Source organism: Athene cunicularia (genome assembly GCF_003259725.1).
Source record: "Athene cunicularia isolate RWA chromosome 3 unlocalized genomic scaffold, athCun1 chr3_part1, whole genome shotgun sequence".
Classification (NCBI taxonomy): domain Eukaryota; kingdom Metazoa; phylum Chordata; class Aves; order Strigiformes; family Strigidae; genus Athene; species Athene cunicularia.
In genome coordinates, this window is record NW_020799097.1 from 82,150,908 (window position 1) to 82,174,675 (window position 23,768).

The window sequence follows — 23,768 nt, forward strand, 5'->3', positions numbered from 1 at the left end:
AATGTGTCTTTGACGACATTGACATAAATTACCTGTAGTTTCATGCCAAAAAAAAAAAAAAAAAAAAAAAAAAAGTGATGCCCCATGAAGAACAAATTAGATCCTATTTTGTGTCCCTTCACCTGTAGAGAAAGGTTTGAATGTCACTGAATCCTGCGCCTGCGACTGTCACCTGGTCCAAAATGAATGGAATCAGGCTGATAGCTATATTCCTAACTTCTCCATTGAGCTGTTTTCTTTCCTGAATTCTACTTTGGTCCATGTATTGATTCATTTCAATAATTGTCCTTTAGTACCACAGAGCAGCTTTAAGACATAAATACATTATCAGACACCTCAAATCTTCCTTAGACACTGTCAGTAAAAGATCCTCTAAATCTATTTTGATTGCATGGGGCATCTCCTGAGCTGGTAGGGCCAGAGGGAAAACTAAACCAAGGGCTGGTCCTGGGAGGTCCTGAGCACTTGCAACTGGCCTTGGCCTCCATTTGAGGATCAGGCAGCCGAACCCTCACAGGGGCAGTTGGACACTTCAGTGGTTACATGGGGAAAGGAGACAGCTGTCCCTGTCTGCTTGCAGAAGGACAAGAAACAACAAAGGTGCTTCCTCCTGCTCAGACTGCACCCTGAACCCTTGTTGCCATTAAACAGCTTTACTCTCCCAAAGAGAAGGGGAGGAATGGAGTGAAAGTAAGTCTGACCTTCCTGGAAGAATGGACTTATTGATGCTGCGCTGGGCTGAAACCTGAAACCAGTGAAACTCTAGGCCTAGAGAGAGGGAATTTCCAAACCAAGCCCAGCCTGATTCAGCAACGCAAACTAAGCCTCTCACAGCTTCCTCTTCCTAACCCCATTCCTTCTCTCTGAAAGACACTTTGCATGTTTTAACCAAATGGAAGCAGTGATCTAGTCACCAAGAAAGCTTGCCAATGCCAGTCTGTGTGTCAGCACAAGCCAGAGGGATGTAAGTCAGACAAGGCACAGGTAGCCAACTCATTCAGGAAGGCTTCCCCGAGGTTCCTCACTGAGCTCAAGCAGCAGCAGAAAAATCACCCACCTGAAGACTGACACACCTTTGCTTCCCACTGACCTCAGTATAAAACTCATGCTTGGAGAGCAGAACCCCATGAGCCTGGCCTCATTTACACTGGATTTTCCTCCTTGGGAAATACTGCACCTTTACACAGGTGTTCCCAAGATCAAACCTGCCTCAGCCAGTGCCGCCTTCTCCCACAGTTACTTTCCATTGAATATGTAATTTAAGAAGCTCAAGAGCAGGAGGGCACAGGCAGCTTGGAGCCTGCAGACCCGTCACTAAAAACATCATGCAAACCTTCCCTACAGTCCCACAGCTGCTGAGCCCTGACCAGTTGGGGACCACCAACACAAGGGAAAGTTGCCACAGTCCCCTTCCTCTGCAGGTTTTCTGCTGCACTGACATGGCTGAGCTGCCGGTTTAGGATGTCAGAGACTTCCCTGCTGGAAATGAGAGCACCACCCAGCCTACACTGCGCTTAGCTAGCACTGGTTTCTTTCCATTTTCTAGCCCTTGCCATGACAGCTTAAAAGAATTTTTGGCCTATGCCTTGTTTACAGGCTTGGCTCAGACAAAAACCCCAGGTTTTAGTTTGCTGACCAAAGGCCAACAGGCCTGACCCCAGTCATTAGCTGTCCAGGTGATTTGCTGAGAATTATAGAGTGCTAAAACAGAAAATGCCCAAGACCGATGACTTGAGAGTTGTCCCATTTCTCATCCCAGAGACAATGCTGTGACCAGTGAACATATCACAGCATGCTACACAGAAGAAAGCTTCTCCATCACAGACACTGTAAAATACCATACTGTGGTATAAGCTGGAGCAAGGATGTGGTGCAGAAGTCCCAGACAGCCTTGGAGGTAGGATTACTAATTTATTTATCACAAAACTCTTATGAAGTTGTGTTGCTTATATTGCTATAAGGCAAGGAGGGGAGAGAGAGACAGACTTTTTATATTTCCAGAAGACTTGTTGTAGCAACTGATGACATTTGGGGACAGGATCCTCCAAACTTTCCTTAGTTCAAGAACGCAAAATCCTATTTCCCCATAGATCATTAGTTTGCTAGCCACCTATTCAGGTTCTTTTTAAAGCCCTAGGCTTTAAATGCTTCTTGGCTAGTTCTCTGCATTGCCCTCTGCCCTGTCATAGGTAACAAGACACTTTATGAAATAATTTTTCATCAAAGTTGGCTGAGCTGCCTCTGCCCTTCCCCCAGGTATGTCTACAGCCAGGGTCTTGGATTGACAAGATCTTAAAGAAATAAGTAGCTTACACGGGTGGAATTAGGTAGAGAGAATGGAAATAAACACCAGCTCGACATCTGAGGAGTTTCTGTGCACTGTGTCACTTGTGTCTGCTAGCCCACAGGTGCCCTACAAGCTAAGGATGTTTCAGCTGACTTGTTTTTTCATGCCACCCTCCCATGTTTCTAAAAGCATCTTTCCTTTTAATCACATGGCAGCAGGTATGGACTTGCTTACACACACAGCAGTGTTACTAGTAACTGTGCTAAACACATGCTGCACAGGTGAGCCCTGCAATACAGTCTGTGGCTACAGAGCCACCCCACCCACACTGTCACGTTTTTGTCAGCGTAACCCCAGGTATGGCTCTACGCAATGCCTGGCCACTTTTGGATGAAAGCTTGCTCTTCCTCTCCTCCACCCATCTGAGCTCAGCAATCAGGAATACAGAGGAAAACTTCTGGCCATTTGCACTTAGGATGAGCAAACAACCAGCCCACACTCTGTCCGGCAGTGCAAATGCCAGGTTATGTGAGGACATGCCAGCAGAGTCCACATACCACTGCTGCGTTATGAGCACTTCAGATCCGACTGACTCTGCTCAGGAGACTGAAATATAAACAGCACTTTTCTGGGAGGAGCGGCTCCCATCCAAATACTCCCCCATCTTAGTCACAGGTTAAAATAAATAAATAAACAAAGCTGTACTAATCTCCCAGTTGGCCCACTTGCAGCCATGTGACTGGCATCAGCCTTCACCCTGAGGTGAAATATGGACCCAAAGGCTGGGTCCTGGTTTCGTAGTGCTCCAATGGCACACGCGGGACAGGCAGCAGCCCCTAACTGGGATGGCGCGGACTCCGGCTTGCAGTGTAAGGGAACACCCACCTGGCAGACAGCAGAGCCCAGCTGCACGCCACCTGCTCCCGGCTCCATCACGCTTACATAAGGGAAATGCTGAGGGGGCCAGGACACATTTAACCCAGAAATTCTCACGTGACCACGTAGATCCGAAGCGAAGAAGACCAGACCTGGGTCTGCTTTCTGTCCCACGCGGAGCCACATCTGGGAAGCAAAGCAAACAGGGGCCACTGTGCAGCAGGGACCTGAGAAGGTCTGGCAAGAGAAAGAATAAGGGAGTAGTTGCCTCTTCCCCTGTCCTTTGGTGAGCGAGAATAGCTGTGCTGGGAGCCAAGAGGGCACACTGGGGCAGGATCAGTCTAGTCTTGCTCTGTTTCTTGTCCTCCTTCCCACAGCATCTGCTGCTGGCTCCTGCCAGAGGCAGGATAAAGAGCTAAGTGGACCTTACATCCGGCGCAGCGCAGCCATTTGTACTCCCCTGCCTTGTGAGCTGCAAGTCTGGCCAAAAGTCCTGTGTGTGCATGAAAGACAATCCCAGCATTAAATATATTCCTCTTCTTTATCCAAACTAGAAACGGCTCCTCAGCCTACAACATCACTAGGCTATGTTAAAACATCTAAGTATAATCAGAAATGCAGCTGGAGGTCTAAGCATGGGGTGAGCAACCATGAGCATACATTTTAACAGGAACTATCCCAGTGGGCTCTGAGAGCTACGTACAGTATATCTGCCTGTTGCTAATTATATTTACTGGTGGTGGTTGGGGTTTTTTTTTCAAGCTGAAGATGAGTCAGAAAAAGAAAAAAGTCCTTTATTGTTGTGGAAGCAGAAGGATGTCTCCTGAGGGTATATGTAATGCACTACTGTCACGGCATGACAATGGAAAAACTGACTGCTGAGCCAACCAAACCCCCATAAATACCTAATGATATCTCTCCTGGCCCAGATTTTCTACAAGTCGGTGCTTGAACTGCATACGAAATGACAATCGATATGAAAGGATCTCTCTTCTCAACAGAGCCAGAATTTAAGAGCCCAGCTGAGCATTATATTCCAGTTCATACAAAGAGATCCTTTTAAAGGTCTGTCACAATAACTTAAAGGTAGTGATCCAGCAAAAACATTACTAGGCCTCTCCTCACCCTCTTCCTCATGCCTCCCGCCATTAGCACAAAGAACAGCTGGCTTCAGCGAACAGGCGTCATTATTAATTACAATATGGTGATACAAACAATGTATGCTTAGGGTAGTTATCAGGCCTGCATACACGTGGGACAAGAACAAAATTTTCTTCCTTTTCTTCTACTTCTTCTCTTCCTGGCTCAGGTAGCTCCGCTGCCTCGTGTACTCGGCTGGGGAGGCAGCTGTGCCAAGCACCTGGCCCAGTTACAGGTATGCGCATAGGGACAGGGAGCCCGTTGTGAGAAAACCCAGCCTTAGCAAATTTCTCTGGCCATCGGCCAGCCTCCGTGCATTGGGCAAGTGACTCTCCCCAGCCGCGGTTACATCAGTCACCACCACCTCCCTCAATGTCATGGCACGGGAAGCGGCTGCCAGGGGAGAGAGAGAGAGAGAGTCGCTGGTTTTTGAAACTGGCTGTCCAAAAAAACATTACAACACCCTTGCCGGTTTCCAGTGGGTTTGCTCAGTTCCTCCCTTCCCGTGAAGACCACACAGGCTTCGCGAGGGCGTTTCGCCCTGCTGCAGAAAGGCGGTCTCTGGGGCCCGCTGCTTCTGGCAGCCGCTCTGCAGCAGTGTGATTCCCCTGACTTCCTCCAGACACTCTCCCATTTACACTGAGGGCCAGAACCAAACTCAAAAGCTGATATTTAGGGGAAAAAAAACAGGTATTTTGTGCGTTTTTTTGTTGTTTGGTTTTGGTTTTTTTTTCCCCAGAGGGAAATTCTCCATACTGCTCCATCCCCAGCACAAGGGTGAATGACTGAGAAGCCCCTCACAGCTCCTCTCCTTCCTCTCACTTGCCTCTTCTCTGCCCGCTCCAGTCCCTCACGGCCTGCTGGACTCACACACCCTCGCACAGAGGCGCTGCCCAGGTCAGCCCTGGTGGGACACCAGTACTCCCCGCCTTCCCAAGCCACCAGGCGCAGGGACCGGGTCCAGGGCTGCAGCTGGGAGCAGGAAGGCTGAAGCACCACTGCCTGCAGGGCCAACAGTCAAATCCTGCTGCTGCCCCAAAGTAAATTTAGAGCAACCCCACTGCAGCAGTGACCAGGGATTTGTTCTGTGCAAGGCGAGAGAGCAGACCCTGGACAAGGGATGGCACTTCAAGACAACCATCTGGGGCTCCGTGTAAGCACAATCACCTTATAAAAGAGAGTGAAACTGGCAAACAAAAATATTGCTCCTGGTGTGCAAGTACTTCCATATTGATTCAATGCTTAAAAATGCACAGAAGTCAGGATGCCCTTTCTTCAAACCCTCCAGCAAATTCACTTTCGCTTTTGACAACCTTCTGTCTCCTCACCCCTCAGCACCTTCACCCTGACAGCAGTAGCACCTTCCTACAACGGTGTCTCAGCCCTTCACTGCCAGACCCCACCAGCCTCCCCTCACTCCCTCCTCTGCTTCATCTCCTGCTCAGTCCTTCTAGAAGAGGAGCTGAAATTTCTGCAACAACCATTCTGCAACCCAATGCACCACAGGCCTGACTATCCTAGAAAAAGCAGGGAGAAATAGTTGCTAAAGCCCGTGGGGAAGCCTTCACCCAAGGAGGGCGGCACAGCTGGGCCTCCCGCTGCGAGCCTGCCCCCTCAGCCCTGCCTCTCCCGGGACAGGAGCCCATGCCGGTTCACAAGCTGGCCAGATCGGGGTAGCTCTTCTCCAGTCAGAGACTCTGGAAGGATTATTTGGCTGCAACATATCATATGACTTTGTTCTTAGAGTTACATTTTAACTGAGAAAGTTTAACAAGTATGACTTATGGGCTTCTAAAATTGGCAGCAGAAAAATGAGCTGAGGAAGTCATGGAAAAAAACCACAAGCGAGGCCATTCCATGTTATGCACAATTTCTGGGCTCTTTTTCCAATCTTCTGGTTTTTTGGATGGTGGAAAATATTTTCCAGCTACACAGGCCTGGCCTCACTGAGTACGTATTTATGCCAAGTTTATAAAAAGCAGCTGCAGACAGGGTTGAATGAAAGGATTACACTGCTGTCTGTCTTCCAGAAGGTGCTTCAGTTCACACCCTGTCCCACAGAGTGATGCTCGTCTCTCAAATCTCCATGAAATTATGTAAAGAGGGACAATATTTGAACCGCACAATACAAGCAGCTATGGCGGTGTATGTGAATGGGCACGCATGCGTGTACATCTAGCTAGCTGGCTAGCCAGCAGCAGTTCCTAGCCACTGCTAATGCTGGCTTTTAGAGCTTGAAGTTTACCACCATTCCTCCAACCTCTCCCCACCCTACAGCCCACTCCATCTTCCATGAATACAACAATGGGGAGAGGACTTTCAGCATCGAGACCCTGGTCTCAGTGTGCCTCTGTTGCCTGCTTCACACATACCTGCTCTCCAGCTGCTCCCACTGAAATTCAGGCTTCACCAACCTCACGTACTCTCAGGCTGCCAGTCTTTAAGGCTAGAAGGGATTGCTGTAAGCATGCAGCCTGACCTCCTCAACAGCACACTGCCACTGAATTTCAATCAGGAACCCGGGCAGCAGAGACATAACCTTAATTTTCAGCTGTGTCTTGTCACAGCCTTGGCCTGATACTCTAGGCACAAGAGGAAAGTCACAAATAATTCTTCACTCTCCTAAACAGAATAGCTACAGGGGGTGCAGGGAGGACACAAACTGAAAGCAAATGGATATAAAAAGGTAAGGTAGGTGGTAAGCTGCAGATCGTACATTACAGATCTGTACCCTGCTGTTTTTGCAGTTGAGTATCTTAGAATAACAGTACTGAGAACGACAGTGTTACATCAGGAATATCGGTCAAGACAATATTTCCTGGCAATTGTTTGAGAAATGCTTTTCTCGCAGCTAATTGCTCCCAAGAGGCTGTGTTTTCTCTGTTTTTAGAAGGAGAGCAATTAAGAAAGAAGGTTTTTAAACCTCTGCACCCTGCTGTGGGACAAAGAACTGGGGGGAAAAACGGAAAAAAAGAAAGAAAAGAAAGAGGCACAACAGCTGTAATGTTCTATGAAATGATTTTGTTCTGTTCTCTTGCCGGGGTGGTGGGTGCAATCATCAGTTTGGCAGAGATAAATACAGAAAAAGCAAGAAATTTTACAGGAAAGAGGAGTCCCAGCTGTAGGAGTACCACATTGCCATCTAGTGGCACTGGCTCTGGAAAGCTCTGGGGCTCTGCAGGCCCTCCATGCCGCCCCCCCGACCCCCCACCCCCTCTGGTGCCTGTCTCTGGGCAGCAGGCACACTACCTGAACATGGGGCCCAGTTTCTTTCCAGTGCTTTACAAGCAAGCTTGACAACTGCAAAACCACTTGGTCTGTAAAAGACAGGTGTAGGAAAGCAAGGGGAAAAGCAAAAAATTCCACCAAAAGGAAGTTTAAGACAAACTTGGCTTTGCAGGGAAAAGCTGGTGCTTACACTGAGGCCCGCAGATTCCCATCTTTCATTGCTGCTGCACATCAAACTATTGCAGCCACAGCATGTTCTGCGATTGTCATACGGATGTCTTCAGCAAAATGATGGGCTGGCAGGAACAACAAGTGCTACCTTGTCCCAAGGAGACAGGCCTGAATCCAGAGCTGATGCCCTGACCCTAATCCTGTTGGACCAAACGCCTCAGTACCTGTGTGACCAGATGATATCTGCAGTGCCACCCCTGAAAATCCAACTCCAACTATATGCCTCCGTGATGACACATTTCCTTTGTATTCCAAAAAGAATACAAATATTAACCTTTCAACACTGAAAAAAAAAAGACAAGCCAAAATGCTAAGCCCCTTAGATAGCAAAAGACAGGCACTCCACCTTTGGAAGACACCCAGCAAAGGGCAGAGAATGAATTATTTTGTACGACCTTCACACAGCAAGTTAAAAAGGAAAAAGAGCTTTGGTGTATGTGAATTCTGATGTTCATTGAAAGATATTAAATTGGAAGGTTCTGGCTGCAGCAGGCTTCTATTTAGCCAGAAAACAAAAACACTCCCAGTGCCTGAACTCTGCCAAAAAAAAGATCATTTTGAGAAGCAATGGAAGAAGCCTTGCATCAAGCATCCAAGACCGCCCATAAAGCTCTGCCCCGTGGCAAAGTGCTTTCTGTTCTTGCACTTCCCACTGGAAATAAATGACCACTCTCACACCTTATGGGCAATGAAAGGTGTTCAGCAGCAGACTGCATTTGGCCCTGGTGCAAAGGACGGGATGTCTAGCTAATCATTAGCTCTGTGCCTCTGGCCCCTGAGACCTGTGAAACTTCACAAGAGCACGGCTGTACTGCATGTGCCGTAAACAGCCAGGGTCAACAAAGGTAATATTCTTTGATATTAGCAAAAATAATATGTTCTTCCAAGAAGAAAGGAAAATGCAGTTAAGTTCCCCAAAATGAAGATAATCTATGCTGCTCCAGCGAATCAGTTTTACAACAGCACATCTTCAAAAGCCAAGAGCGATGACCTCTACAAATACTTTGGTGACTACTAATACTATGATGACGTACGAATACTCTGAATTTACAAAATCCCTGTTTCATCTATCAACAACAAAGCTTGTGTTGTCACCCCCTGAGACTAAACACACCACCTGCAACATTACCAGGAGCTGTGGAGGCAGCATTTGAACAGTAAAATTATAAAAAAGGAAAGGCCATGAGGGAACCTAAGTCTGAACCATTGCTGGTTCTGTCAGACTGCAATCTGTTTCTTAATTTTTTTCTTTAAAATCAACACGAGATCATTGTTTTTATTGAAAATGTACTGCCTGAGGTAGAAGACATCCATCTGTGAAAAGATCTACAGTCTAATGACAAATATTATCAGACCCGATGAAAAATTCTGGGGTCAACCCAGCAGAGAAAACACTGCTCCTGACCCTGGCAGTCTCATAACAAACACCATTCTGGAAACAACCAAAGTGAAAGGATGGATTCTACACACAAACCAATTGTTTTCCCTGCTTCACATTGTATGACAAAAGGCATGAGGAAAGCACTGCCCAAATATCAGTACATTCCATCCCAGAGTCTCTAAGCCCTTTAGAAAACCAATGTAACTTATTAGCATTTACTTCCATGGTTGCCCAGAGAAGCCAAAGTGCCCAAGTGGTTAGCTCAAGCTCCCATTAAGAACCAGTTTGTTGGTTCTTGAGGGTGGCAGGACACATCAGTCTGATCATCTGATCTTCTGGAAACCAACTCCTTCCAGTCATATTCTCCTCTCCTTTCCAGATACCGGCTCCAGAGCAGAAAAAGGAGGACAGAGTCATCCTGGTCAACAGATAACATCTGCTCTAACCACGAGGACTCTGAGCATCAGAAGCAAGATTTAGAAGGCTGCATTGTTTTTAAGGATGGCTCAGTTGTCTAAAACTGGACTTTCTCTCAGTAAAGTACCTCTCCAGTTTTCAACCGTTTTACCAGATTGTCATGTATTCACAGTTTGCAGCCCAACATCTAGGATGGATGCTGATTCACTGCACTGCTTTCTAAGCTGTTTGCCTTATTTATGCCTGCTTAAGACCTATGTACTGGCTTTCCTATTTGCATAATGACGTCACCGAATTTCAGGCACTACGGTGTAGGCTGATTACTAAGTTTTGACAGAACAGTGAGAGTTCCTTTTAAAGTTGCTATCAAACAGCAAGCCAGATTTCTGAAAGACTGCTTCTTACATTTACAATGCGGAAGCCACTTATGAACTGTAGGACTACCAGCAGAGTTATTAACCCAGTGCTCAACAGTAATGTTATTTGATTTCAGATTGGGGTGGGTTGTGCTTCAAATCTTTTCAATTATAGTGTCTTTAATATGTTTTTTTCCTTTTGGTAGGTGTCTTGATTTATAAGCAGGTCTATGACTGGTGGAGGTCTGATTTTTCTTGATGATATTGTTAACTAGCACTCATTAGCCAACCAGTCTAAAAATAGTATGATGTAGAAAGGGAGCAAGCTTTAGAGCTTCGTAAATAATTCAGATAAACAAAACACCCACCCAATAACTGCCAAAACAATCATACTATCCTAAACCTTACCTTCTCCCTTCCTGGGTCACTGTCCCAATGTCCTGCTCTTGACTGCTTAGGTTTCCATGAGGAAAGGACCATGCAGAGTAAATTACAGGATCAGGACCGCAGGCTGTGAGCTTGTAGAAGCAGAGACTTCATCTTGACAGATTCTTCAGAGTGCCACACACATCTCTGCTGATACAGAAGTAATAATAATTTCATGCTAAGAATTCTGCCAGTGCCAATGGCCAGTAGATAACATCCCTACAGAGACGTAAAAAGGGCCCTTAGTTCTGTTAGACAACTTCTAACATAAGCCAAGGGGCCTAATGTTAAAGCTTTAAACTTTAGCTGGAGGGATAAAAGTAAACAAAATGTAAATCAAATAGCAACCCCTCATAGTTATGCAAATTCAGGTGAGTGTCACTATAGGAAACACCTGAACTAGAAGAACTCAATAAACATGGAGCCTGCAACCTGGGGTCAGATGGGGCTTCTCTTCCTTGTATAGGCAAAAACTTCCACCTCCTTAATTCCAGGAGTTGGTAGTCTTCATTGCTGTAACTTACAGGAACAAGCAATTACATTATACCAGGTCAATGTGTGGTGAAAGCAAATTTCCATCAAAACCAGACTGTTCACACCAATAATGAGATACTGCTATGCATTGATTAGGCATGTACTATCAATTAAAAACACCAGGAGAGTTTCTCAAAGAACATGCTTGCTCAAGAATCCCTTTTCTCCATTTCTCCATTTAATTAGTCATTGCTTTATAATTAACATATTCATGCAATAATCATTGTAATTTTAATCATCAAAGCTGAATGTACATTCCTTCTCATTAAATAATATTAAATACAACAGAAGATGCTAACCAGGTTGTTTCAGAGCTTCAGGAAATTCTCTTTTACATACATGCCAAAACACGCAAATATTGGTTTGTTATAGCAATTTTCCGTATCTTCCAGGCTATCTTACAGGGTGTAACATATCCAGACTGACCTAAGGAAGCAGGAGAAGCATGGTTTGCAGAGACAGTATCTTTTATTAAACAGTTCTCTTTCTCTAGATACTTGCCATGTTTTAAGTGGACTTCGAAGAATTTCTTACTAACAAGGTTCAATGTTTGGAAAAATGCTGACTTACAGCTACAAGGGCTGAAAGCTTCCATTTACTTGTATGGCACAAACACACACATTCCCTCTGCAAACACAGCCCAGGAAGCATAGAAAAACCACTTCCGAGCTGTAGGAGTAGTTAAGATTTGGTTTCAGGCCAGGGTGCCACTATGATACAAATAGCTGCCTCCAAGGCATGAGAGAGACCCCACCAGCTCACTTTGTGTCAGCTACAGGATTGCAACAGGGTGAGTACATTTTGCCACCTTAAAATGGAATTCAACCAGCAATGAAACTGCATCCTGTCACCGACCTATAACATCTTGCCTTTTTGGTTTGTTTTTTGGTTGTCCCTCCTCACACAGGCCATCACAGGCAGAGTTCAACTCCAGGCAGTCTCAAGATGCAAATTTCTCTTCCATCCCTACTGCAGTTAACAAGCGCTCTCCTTTCACTCCAGCTAGAAAAGCTCATCCAGAAAAATGACAACTGAGCAAGGGAAAACTCCTCTCACATGCTGGGCATGAGATTCAGTTGCATTTTGTTGCGGTGTTTAAGTTGTACAATGCAGCTGGCTTATCTATATACCTGGCTTGTGCTGAGGGATGGAGAGAAAAAAAATGGAAATCCTTCTTATCATGTCAGCACAATAAACCAAACACACAGGATTGAAAAAGTCAAATAGGTATCAGTAGAAACACATGCCACTGCTGCCCCACTGATCCTGTCTTAAACACTGTACCAAATTCGTCTGGACAAAATGCTGCATTGCATCAACTCACCAGACAGGAAGATTCTAAAAATTAGGATTTTGCAGGATGAGTTTGCACAGAATGTGTGTGCAAAACTGCCCTCTGCTGTTCAGATTAAGACCTGCTCAAATAAATGATACTGTGACCAAATCGGTTTTCAGCTGTAAGGTTCCAAGACGTGAAACAGCAGAACTATCCAACTTCAGCTGTTTTCTGCATCCATGCACAGTAGAAATTTCATACATGAAAGCCACTCATAACTGTCTTGCAGCACGGACCATCCGGACAGATTTGCAGGCTGTAGCAACACTGTGCCAGCTGCAACAACACACCATTCAGCAACCATCACACACTGGGTGAGCACCAACAGACATCCTCTCACCCCAAAGATGAATCAAGAACATTCCCAGGGTGTAAGGGAAATGATGGTAATTGTGAGCAAGTGCTGCAGGAGGACATGCATCCATAAACCCATTAAATCAAGGCCTGACCTTCACAAAACAGGAACTGGAACTATATGTCTGGAGTCAGAAGCTTATAGCACAGAGGTCTTAAAGAATTAATGATTATTAGGTTACAGCAGTGATCAGAAAATAGGGTAGTGACCTTATCAAAAAGATGTCCAGTAAATATTCTGTAAAACTAGCACCTGTAAGCCCCTACTGTATAGAAAGAAGGGAGAACCTGGGTTTTCTATTCGAGAACATACAGAAACCACTATACTTTGAAAAAGCTGCCCATTATCTAGTGCCAGTAAGCTGGACAGTTTGGTACAGAAACATCACAGAAGGGTCAGCTGTTTTCTATGGCTTCACTCACACATTCATACATGGGACACGACAACTTCTGCCCTTCGAGAACAGCATCTGATGTCCACATCATCTTCTTTGGGAAACTGTTTTGATACAAATGAAAACAAGTACTGTTACCCGCACCAGAAGTTCAGTTTCCAGCGTGCCTCTGATGAAAGCTAGCCCAGCCCTTGTGAATTAAGCACAAATTTTGGCTCTTTGCAACAGGCTTTTGGTCAGATCTGACTGCTGTGCCGACAAGTTTTTTTTTGGTCACTGCATAAAGGGGACCATAAGCTATACTGGTCAGTGTAAATACACAAATTAAAAACCAAACCAAGACTTGGGTACAACGGAAGCCTTGAAGAAATTATCTTTTTTCACATCAGCCCTTTTCATACCCGTATGTTTAAAATACGCAGAAGCATGGGTGTACAGTACAACATGCCTTTGAAACACTCACTAAAAGCACTTAGTGACCACTTCAAAGATTCCCTTGAAGTTTAACTCATGTTAATTTTAACACAACGGTTATGTAGGGCCACTGTTCAGCCTAAGAGACTTCAAACACACCATCAACAGATGTACAAATGAAACTTTAGAAATATTCTTCTGGGTGCATAAATAACTGGAGCTTTACTTTGATGATGGCTGTCTGGCCTCCTACACACCAAGGCTGGGACTTCTCCATTTTTCAAGTTAAGGGCAACAATAATATTCTGTCATCCCCCAGGGTAAGGAAATTAGTGCCAGATGATTCAGTGTGTGCCTGATCACTCTGGTTTTGGATTTGTTTCTATTATCTAGAAAACTTAATGGTGGGACATCAAAGGTAGTCCTGCACGATCATGAAACTAGCTGGGTTTTTTTCTATAAAAGCTGCCCAAGAAGCTCGTAACTGATGACAGGAGACTTCCCAACATAAAACTAACAGACCTCAGATGTCCTTTATGAGAAACCCTCTTAGTGCTGAAAACAAGTGCCTTGCTCTTGGAGCACCACAGAAGGGAAAATGGCTCTTTCTGAGAGAAAGATTAGTAGTTTTACCCCCAGTAAATAAGATAACAGATCTTATTCACCAGCAACTGTGATCTCAGCAGCAGCAAATCCACAACTGGAACGGCTCATTTCCACTTTTTAAAAATTTGCATAAGTGAAAAGAATTATGGTACTATGCACAGCTAATGCAATGGCATTGCTACTACTGATGCAGTAACATCCATCATTACCAGAGTACTTCCGATGACCTGCACTTTGTTATGTCTGAAACCAGTTCTAAATTACAGCCTCCTACATCTGTGGGCTGTGCATGATAGCTACACCAGCATCAGCCTGACACTGCTGGAGCAACAGCCAATTCCCATTCTACACAGTATCTTCAAGTCTTCTGGATTATCAAACAGAAGAACAAATTTATAGTTAAGATTTCATTTAAACTTAAGCTATCTAAAATTCTGGTTCCATCTAACTTTGCAGGACCAAGAAAACTAAAAGTGGTTGGAGTAATATGTGTGTCTATGATGTTTATTAAAGCAATAACCATTTGTAGGCATAATCGGACTATCACCAACTCTTCCACCAAAATCAGAATTAACACTCAGGTTTGCTAAAACATAGTTCAGGAAAGCTTTGCTGTAAGCTAAATTGTGAATTCAAATTGTCATCATTGTACCAAAGAGAGTAGAAAATTGTTCAGGTTTGGAGGAAAGGTGCCACTTTTGTCTTATGCTGTTTGGGTTTGTTTTTCAAGGCAGGGTGGAAGTTTGATTTACCTTAAGATGTTAAAAGCTGAACCAAAAAGATATTCCACTGAAGTGACCACCACCAGCAAGGACAGTAAGTAACAGTTATGTCAGCATAACCTATGAATTTTTAATTTTTAGTGTTAGAAAGGAAAAGAAAAACTCCTCCAGAAAGCCTCATTAAAAATAGAAGCTTCTGCCCTTTCACAGTATTTTTATTAAGTATACTAAGTTGCACAGTAGCTTTTCCCTCTAAAATAAATTCAAAGGAAAAGAGCAAACCAGTCACCTGAAGATCATGGATACTAAGTTTTACTTTTACTTTATGCTACCAGAAGAATTTAAGCACACCAAAAAGACTAAACTACAGCCAGCTGTTCCAAGAAATTTTTGTTTGTACCAGCAATTAACTTCAGTATTTGTTGCATTACAGAAAGGTTCAATAGCACCTCAAATCTTGGGAAATTGTGTTTTCAAGGGGTTAAGAGGGAAGTATCTCTTCCATGGCAAACCATCTAAGCAGACTGACTTAGTAACAGACATTTCTATTCCCAAACTCAAGTTATTTGACTGCTAGATGACCATGAACTATCCACTTCACCTCTCAAAAATTCTGTATGAGGCGATTTCTGAAAATTGAGACCTACAGTTTGGAAGAATTGGCCTTAAAGAAACTTACACCAGGCTGAAATGAGACAAAGACAGATGGGAATGTTGGTTAAAGTGCTCTCAGAGTATCTCACTTCTACTTGGACTATGCCACCTAGTACCTCATTATTAATGTATCAGCATCATTAGCACAAACCATGAGCTGGTCTAAAAGACAGACACCTCAAAGCATTCTCCTCCTTTCTTCTCCTTAAGTTAAAGCAAGTCACCATGCCAAAAATATAAAGCTACATTTTCAATTGTTTCTTCTGCCACCTGAATGGTGACAGCACAAAAAGACAGAACAGTACAAGTCAATCTGTTCTGACATTTGGAACATCCTATTCATGGAAAACTTGCTTTCAGAAATATGCTTCTGCTACTCCCTTGAGTCTGTGTATTACTTGCCTCATGTTCACTGGCAAAGGAACACTTACCTAATTTTTTACCGTATCACATCATACTGAAATTCTACATCATCTTTATAACTCCATTAGCTTTAGCTAGCTTAGCCTGTGGATATCAAGGTCTTACCTTATCAGTGCAAATTTTTTAAGGCAAATGCGAAGGACTGTTAACAACCATTTTCTATGGTCTTGAAGACTAGATACTGAAAAGTTAACTGCCTATCTTGCAAAAAGGTCTCAAGCTTTCCAAAAAACCAACCTTTGTGCTCTTACAATCTGCCCCAGGTTCTATTCCAAACAGCTTTATTTCAGACATCTGCTTTCATGTTTGCCAGATACAGTTTTGACTTGAATCACTTTAGATGTTATTGTTCCTAACAGAAATGGATTTGTCATCCTTTCTAGAGCCAGTCATCTATTACCATTCTGATCTACATCTCTTTCTAAGGTGATCAGTTACTTTTTAAATGATCACATCTGTTTTCTCAGGAAATGACACAAGGTTTTAAACTTAATTAAAAGCATTGGAAAACCAGCCATAACATTAAAATAAATTTTAATGTTAAGTCATTTTTAGATCATTTGCTCTGACACCCAAATGTTCTGAAATTTAAAGTAGTACTATAGGGACACACAAGTGCAGATAAATCTTTATTGCCATAACTTCGTTTTTTCAAAAATGAGCATTGGGTTTTTAATAGGTCGTAGTTTTATGTCTTTATATGTACAACATTACAACTGCATATTTTAATAATAATGAAGTTAGTGATACTTTGATAACTCACCACAGTGTATTTATAAAATGAATTCTTATCAAAATACACTTTTCACTGGGATAATAAATAAAATCCTGCGAAACCCACCTACACAAAGTTAATTTTAACTCTGGTAGAACCCGATGTGGTACACAGTCCATTAACTACTATGTTTGCCCCTTTATCCCCCTAATGATGCTCATCTTCTGGGGTAAGAAAACATTTTTTCCCCCTGTTGTGGTGTGACCTCATTCAACATCATCTTCAGCCAAGCACTGTGCACTTACAATTCTCTGTAAGAAGGAGAAAAACTCATTCACAATTACATAAAATTGACAGTAGGCAACTGATTATCAAGCAATGTAATTTTACACTGAATATTAAGCAGTGTAATTACTGAGAAAACTGATTAATGTTAAAAATGGTAGTCTATTTGACAAACTTTTGAAGCCAGTTCTGCAGAAATCACGTACTGTGCAATGCCTAACAATGTCAAAGACAGATAAAAAATATCCTGTCAGCCTCAAGTGATGAACTCTGTGTGGTTTTTGGCCCTGTTCTCTAAGGAAACATTTTTGCTCCACTGTTTCCCAGACATTTACAGCTTGTGTACCCAACACTTTCCAGTGCTTTTACTAACTATATGGACCTTAAACTGAACCATAACCAAGTATGAGCTGTAAAGAGAGCTGACTGATGCACAGCACTGAGTCTCTGTTTTATATGAGGTAACACCATTAGGGAGTACCCTTGCATTTTCAAGAACGTAACACATATTATTTATTTTACAATAGACTCACCTGCTAGCGTATTACCACGTTACCTGCACAGTACTCAGGCTAAAAAGGGAGGGCATTTTATACACAGAACTACGAACGCTTTTGTCATCAGGGAAAACCCCAAGCTTCCAAAACTGTCATGTATTCTGGTGCAGGTTAATATTTTGTGTTTATAGCTGGCCCAGAAGCAACAGGCTAGCAAAAGCAACAGATTAATTCCAATGGACTTCTATAGCATTTGCAGAGGCTTGTAGGTAGAGAATTAAAAAAAGAGAGATAAAACTCAAGACCCAGTGCAAGAAAGTTACCACCTTTGTGATCCCCCAACTTGTATTTTGGAAACGGTGGATCCACTTAATAATATCAGAGTTGCAGTCAGATGTCTCTACTTTAGAAGAGCTTAGCATACCCTACGCATGAGAGAAATTTTGTAGTTCTGTTTTAGCCTGTTTGCTATTAATGCTAGATGACATTTTTCATATACACTTTTAAATGTTTCAGGTGAAAAAAAGCTTCTTTTAATCTAACTGAATATACACAAAAAACATACTACAAAAACCAATACTGGAGACTGATGTAGTGAATAAGAGAAGTAGTTCAATTATTTTCAAAACAAAACAACAGGGACATTTCACATACCTGGCTTATTGTAGGGAGCTTAGTTAGAAGCATTTGAAACACTGGTGGTGGAAGAGTCTGCTGTAGAACTTGTAGTAGCTGCTGCGGCTGTCCACACACAGCAATGGCATTGGTCAAGTGATCAACACCTTTCTCATATTCACCTGTATGACAAACCATAATGTTATGAAATCAACCTTCTTCCACACCGTGAACTATTTACATAAAACATCCATCAACGGTGGATTAAATTACTGAGACTCAATCCACAGTTTTCTTTCCTCCTCCCTTGACGGATCTTCTGAACTCAGGTTAGAAACAAGTAAAAAGCTCTTCCTAGGTGAATCTGACTCCCCAAAGATCTTAATATACAAAAATTATCTTCTAACACAGGTAAAGAAAAATTATTTACAACTTACCCTTCCAAACAAAATTATGCTATTACCTTGAGCTAGTAGTTCCTCGCCAAGCTGAATCTCCTCGAGGAAAAACTTCTGAACTGCTTCAGCATCTTTCAGATCAGGCAACTGTAACACACAAAGTAAAACTAAAGTTGGCCCTTAAACATAAGTTAATAAAAAAATTAGCAGAAAACATTTTCAACTGAAATCAAACACAACACCATGCTGTTACATTGAAACTGGCAAAAAAATCTAAAATTGTTACTGTTAAGTTAAATGTACACAGAATGTTTCTGAAAAATCAGACTCAGGTCTCCTATCATCACACCACAAATCTGTAGAGACGGAGCCTGAAATATGTCTACTCAGTTTATTAAGCACACAATTTTGTGGCGCATATAAATTCAAGGGTGTGTTATGTTTATCATAACTATATATATTTTCTTCCAGGATCCACTGGCAATAAGGAAAGAGAAATCAAATACTTACAGCAAAAAAATATCAAGTTTAAGTTATAGGTGTATCCCATCAATGATTTTTAAATCTGAAAAATCCCTGCACATGCTACAGAGGAAAAATCCATCTAATCACACAGTAAATGTACTTTCTAGTACAAGGACTCTATCTGACACAAAAAAGGAACAACCATCTCATATGGTTATTTGTGAGCACTAAAAATACCCTAAAGACTGCATATTTGCAGAAGTGTTTGTAATGCTGGAATCAAAACAGATCCTTAAACAAATCTTACAAATAATATAAGAGTAACATCTTTCAAACTAGCACTGCATTATTGAACACAGCATTACCTTGGAAAGCCCTGCTCTCTCTTTGGCAAGCTTCTGTTTCTTCCTTCCTGTAAGAATAAAAAAAAATCTTACATTTTTAATTTGCAATTTAAAAAGCCTTCAGATTATTGTTTGAAACCTTGAACAAATCAGTTATTTTCAAAATAAGAAACCGGTAATGTATTGCAAATATTGAAGACTGAGCACAAGACTGCAACTGACTATCATTAAGAGGTCTAAGAAAGGCTGGCAGCAGCATACCAACTCAAAACATCAGTTCTTCTCCTGATGGCTATGGCAAACACCAGCTGTGCAGAGCCTGCACTAGAGCACACCTCATGCACTAGAGGCATGAAGAAGGAAAGAGAAATGGAATAATATAGGATTTCTCTACATGACTTCTAATAATGATAAGCCACAGAACTGTCTGCAAGTCAAGGCTGTCTAATTTTGAACTATATGGTGCACCACCAACAGGAACTTTAGCAGGCCACAGTACATAACTACTTTCCCAGCTGCTTTATAGCAAAGACTCGGGAACTAGTTAAATAGGTGGCAGTATCTCACCATTCCACAGCAAGCACAATACTAGAGCATACATTTCTGAAATCTGAGGAAAGCAAACATTTACAGATTCAATTGCCCATCCTAAAGACATAAAGTTGGTCTGCAACATAAAGTTGTACTGCTCCAGCAAAACTAGTGTAATGAAAATGATATATAGCTTGCTTTTAATGCAATTAGGCTGGTATAAAGATATTTTATAATAGCGGCTATTCATACAAGAAATAATAATTATAGTAATACTGGTGACTTCCTTAGAATAATCATTTTTGTAAGTCCATCAACTGACATGTTTAACCATAGGCTGTATTTAAGTTATACTGGTGTAACTAACTGTACTCTTACTATTTGTCCTCAGTGTCTGCTCAGTGAACATCTATGTTGACAAAGAACAACTGTCACACAGTCCTGATTTCTCTTTTGAGAAAATTTTACAAGCTGGAAATACTTCCAAATATGACTAGCAGTTTTAATGGCAATGAGTTAAAAAAATGCAACTGTCCACATGATGAAGACATTCAGGAATACTATTCCCTAGCAGTGATGACATTATGTGTGAAATTTATAAACAAGATCAAGTGTTCTTTATGTAAAGGGAGTTCCCATTCTAACTACATGGATTAGTCTTTTACCTTCTATTAATACCTTAGTAACCCTTAGCACCTGAATTTGTACAGCTTATTGACCCACATACAATATTTTACAACATCACATACAGAAAAATGTGTCATACAGAACTAAGAATGTTTCTTGAAAGTTGGTGCCTTCAATCAGCTCACTCCAATTATCTGAAGCATTTATTCGCACAAAATTTTAAATTGAACTACTATGCAAACCAATTTTGCCAATCTTAAAACTATCAAAACAAGCTACACTGCAACTGTAGTGCACTCAGTGAAAACATCAATGAAAAGTACAAGAAGTAACAGCTTAACATTTGTACATCATTTTCAGGAGAAAACTGTGTTTTCTTGGTGTGACTATAACATCTTCTAAAGTAGTACAATAGGTATCATTCATCAGGTTAAATATTCAGAGATAACGGAAAAAAAGGCATGATGGAAACTATAAATATTTAATAAAAGCTTTTGACCACTGATCACACACATATGAAACCATATACTTTGACCTGAAGATAGTAAAGGAATGTGAAGAATCATCAAGATTTTAAAACTGAACACTGACCTACAGAACCTTTCAAATCTGTTTACTATACAATTTTTCTTCCTCTTAATACATTTTTTACAGGTCTCTCTAAAAGTCCACCAGCCAATTAGAGAAAACAAATAGCTCTAGAGGATATTTAGGAATTTTTCCCATACTAGTTGGTAACACCAGTTTTAAAAAAAATCTTTGCAACAACAGCCCAAAGTTACATTTCTAATACCACAAGCAAAAAGCAATGGCTTTGGGGTAAAAAACCCACATATACATAACAAAAATTCTGGTTTCCCTAAGGGACCTCCAAGAAAATGAGAAATTTATTTTCTAAAGACATTATTGCACTTAGAAAAGGGAAAGGGCAACCTTTCACAGAAGGAATCCTAGTTAACACAGAAATGCACATGCACCCATCCGTAACAGAAAGCTAAACTGCAGCTCTCAAATTGCACGTGACTTCCAGGTCTTTCAGAGGCCACAGCTCTTGTACATGCCAAGTAAATTTTGAATGGGAACCAATGGATAACCTCTCGCGCTGGCATGGGTTGCAAAAATCCCCGAGTTGCCCCAGCAGCTTCACAAGCAGTCCCACCAAGGAACAGAATGACCAAAAAGCAATTTGCATCTTCAGCTCCCACCCGTGAAATCTGCCTACTGCTCTTCTCTCATGCAGCTGTCCAGGCAGAAGGTGCTGTGAGGCAATGTTCAGCACGGTCAGAAATTCTGGTTGTCTCTGAACCAAGAGATGAGTGTCTATACTTGCATACAGAACAGTTCTGGTTTACACATTCAAAAACATGAGTAGCAAACACATCTAAAATCTTATTATCTTAAATTTAGCTGTGGAAGCTAAAGAGCTCCAGATGTTTATAGCTTTGCTATCTTTTGGTCCCAAGATTAAATACAGACATGCCCCAAACTAGCAACACCAAAACCTGCAAAAAAACAACAAAACCTGCTAAACAAGTAAGATTAAGATATCTGGTAAACCAAAGTCCAGCTGTACTTCAAACCTCCCATTAAATCACTTTTTTTTTTTTTTTTTTTTCTCCTGAAACCATCATAAAAAAGATGGGCCTCTGCAACATAAACTACTTTGGTCCTAAAGCAGTCCAAAGACAAGTACAATGTAACTGGGATGGCAAAAAAAATATTTGTTCATTTGTCAGCATGTGCTTGACCAAACATGACAGCCAATCCACTAACACACTGGATCTCCTGTCCTTCCTAAATTTTGGTGACACCGCATCACAAAGACTGAAAACCAACCTTATCCTAAGAACTTTAGTGGAAAAGATCTTCTGTAAAGATGGTTTCTATAAGTTTTTCATCAAATACCCCTACTATTGCCCAAGAAACAGTAGGTCTTCATCTAAAGAGCTGCAACTGGCTGCTACATTGGGCCTTTTTTTGTCAAATATTTTACAGGTGATGCCTTCCTCTCCAACAGTAAAAGCACTGTAATAATCAGATCACTGGCACCATTCCAGAAGCATCCATACTAAGAGATCAGTTACAGCAGCAAAAAATAAAACCAAATTCCTTAATTGTCTAAAGCCTTACAACTAAAAGCAACCCTGTGTATCACATCTAAATATCACGTCATATGGTGATGTCCTCCAAATGACAATAGCTATGCCCTATCAAACCACAATGGATTTTTTTCTTTTTTTTTTTTAAAAAAGTTAACTCTTAATCAGAGTAAGCCTAAGGCTTATTCAGAACATTACTGGATAGGAGCTCAGATAATAAAAACAGTGGGATGCAAAAATAATTTTCAGTGTTTCTGCAAAAATCTTATGTAATCCAGTATTTTCTTTGTTTCATATTTACATGGCTGATCACACTGCCATGAATCAAGTTTGCTTGTGCAACACAACCAGCTCACTATACTCAAAATTCCGCATGAATGACTTGCACCAGAGGGGAAAAAAAGTACTCGGAAGACACTCAACAAGTAAGCATCTAAGATCCTACAGACATGCGGCCTGAAGTATTTGAAAGACATAATTTGCTCCGGAAGAGCTTACCAGAAGCAGAATTAATACGCTGGTAAGCATCAACACTGGTCCCTCAGCAAATGCAATCCACTAAAACTGGTCAAAGCATCTAAGTTACATTTAGACATTATCAGGTAAATATTCAGTTTTAACCTATTGAGTTACTGACTCTTCCACCCATGAAACTGATAATTATGTTATGTTTACTTGCTGAGAGTTTACCTTAACGGTAATTTCTTCAGATTCGTTATCAAAGGAATACTGTACATTCCTGACAGAAACAACCCAGCAAAACAAATATCAGATTATTTTTCGTACTCATTTGAGTACCTTGGATGAATCTGAGTACCTTGAGTACTCACACAGTTGCATTTAAAACCTTCACTAATTATTAAAACATTTAAATAAATGTTGAAGATGTGAAATAATGAAGAGCCACAGGAGAAGAGCTCTACATTTTGGATTAATCAACAGTTTTCTCTAGCATTCATTCTTATCCTGGGAGCTAATAACAGGGCTGCCAGGAGGGTTAAGAATGCAGCGGATTAAATACCTGAGGGCTGCCACTGGCTCTTGCCTTACCGCAGCAACAGCTTCACTATAAAAGATCGCGTAGTTTTATCTGATCGTCTTCCAAAAGAAAAAAAAACAAACGCCACCACGTAAATGCAGTGGCGATAGCACGGTTGAGAATGTAGGATAACAAGATTTTTTTAAAAAGAGGAAGGTGAATTATTTCCAAGCCCAGCTTCTGATGCAGAAACCACAAGTTACCCGATAACCACACAAATTACAGAAAACACGCTCCGACAAGAAGACCCGTCCCCTGGTTTAGGTAATGGGATGACGAGAAGCAGCGAGCAGCGGAGGCTCGGGGTCGGCCTCGCACAAGCGCGCCTGGGCCAACGCCGCCCGCCAACCCGCGCTCCAGCCCGGCTCTGCCG

General features: G+C 41.9%; 1 protein-coding gene, 1 long non-coding RNA gene and 1 other non-coding gene across 3 annotated transcripts in view; all 3 read right to left on the reverse strand.

Annotated features, from left to right (window-relative positions):
* The window catches only part of LOC113478239, a 36,704-nt gene extending 26,024 nt beyond the window's left edge, over window positions 1-10,680 (reverse strand). The window contains exon 1 of the long non-coding RNA XR_003398023.1: window positions 10,325-10,680. This is a non-coding gene — a long non-coding RNA (uncharacterized LOC113478239). The remainder of the gene's footprint in view (window positions 1-10,324) is intronic.
* Window positions 10,681-14,103: 3,423 nt separating this feature from the next.
* TOMM20 (translocase of outer mitochondrial membrane 20) overlaps window positions 14,104-23,768 on the reverse strand; it is a 17,340-nt gene continuing 7,675 nt past the window's right edge. The window contains exons 3-6 of the mRNA XM_026844583.1: window positions 19,121-19,167; window positions 18,356-18,437; window positions 17,932-18,074; window positions 14,104-16,806 (exon numbers count right to left, since the gene is read on the reverse strand). Of these exons, the coding sequence (XP_026700384.1) occupies window positions 16,762-16,806; window positions 17,932-18,074; window positions 18,356-18,437; window positions 19,121-19,167 (317 nt within the window). The 3' untranslated portion in view covers window positions 14,104-16,761. The remainder of the gene's footprint in view (window positions 16,807-17,931; window positions 18,075-18,355; window positions 18,438-19,120; window positions 19,168-23,768) is intronic.
* On the reverse strand, window positions 23,231-23,365 carry LOC113478967. Its single transcript, XR_003398174.1, has one exon. It is a non-coding gene; the product is annotated as a small nucleolar RNA SNORA14 (small nucleolar RNA).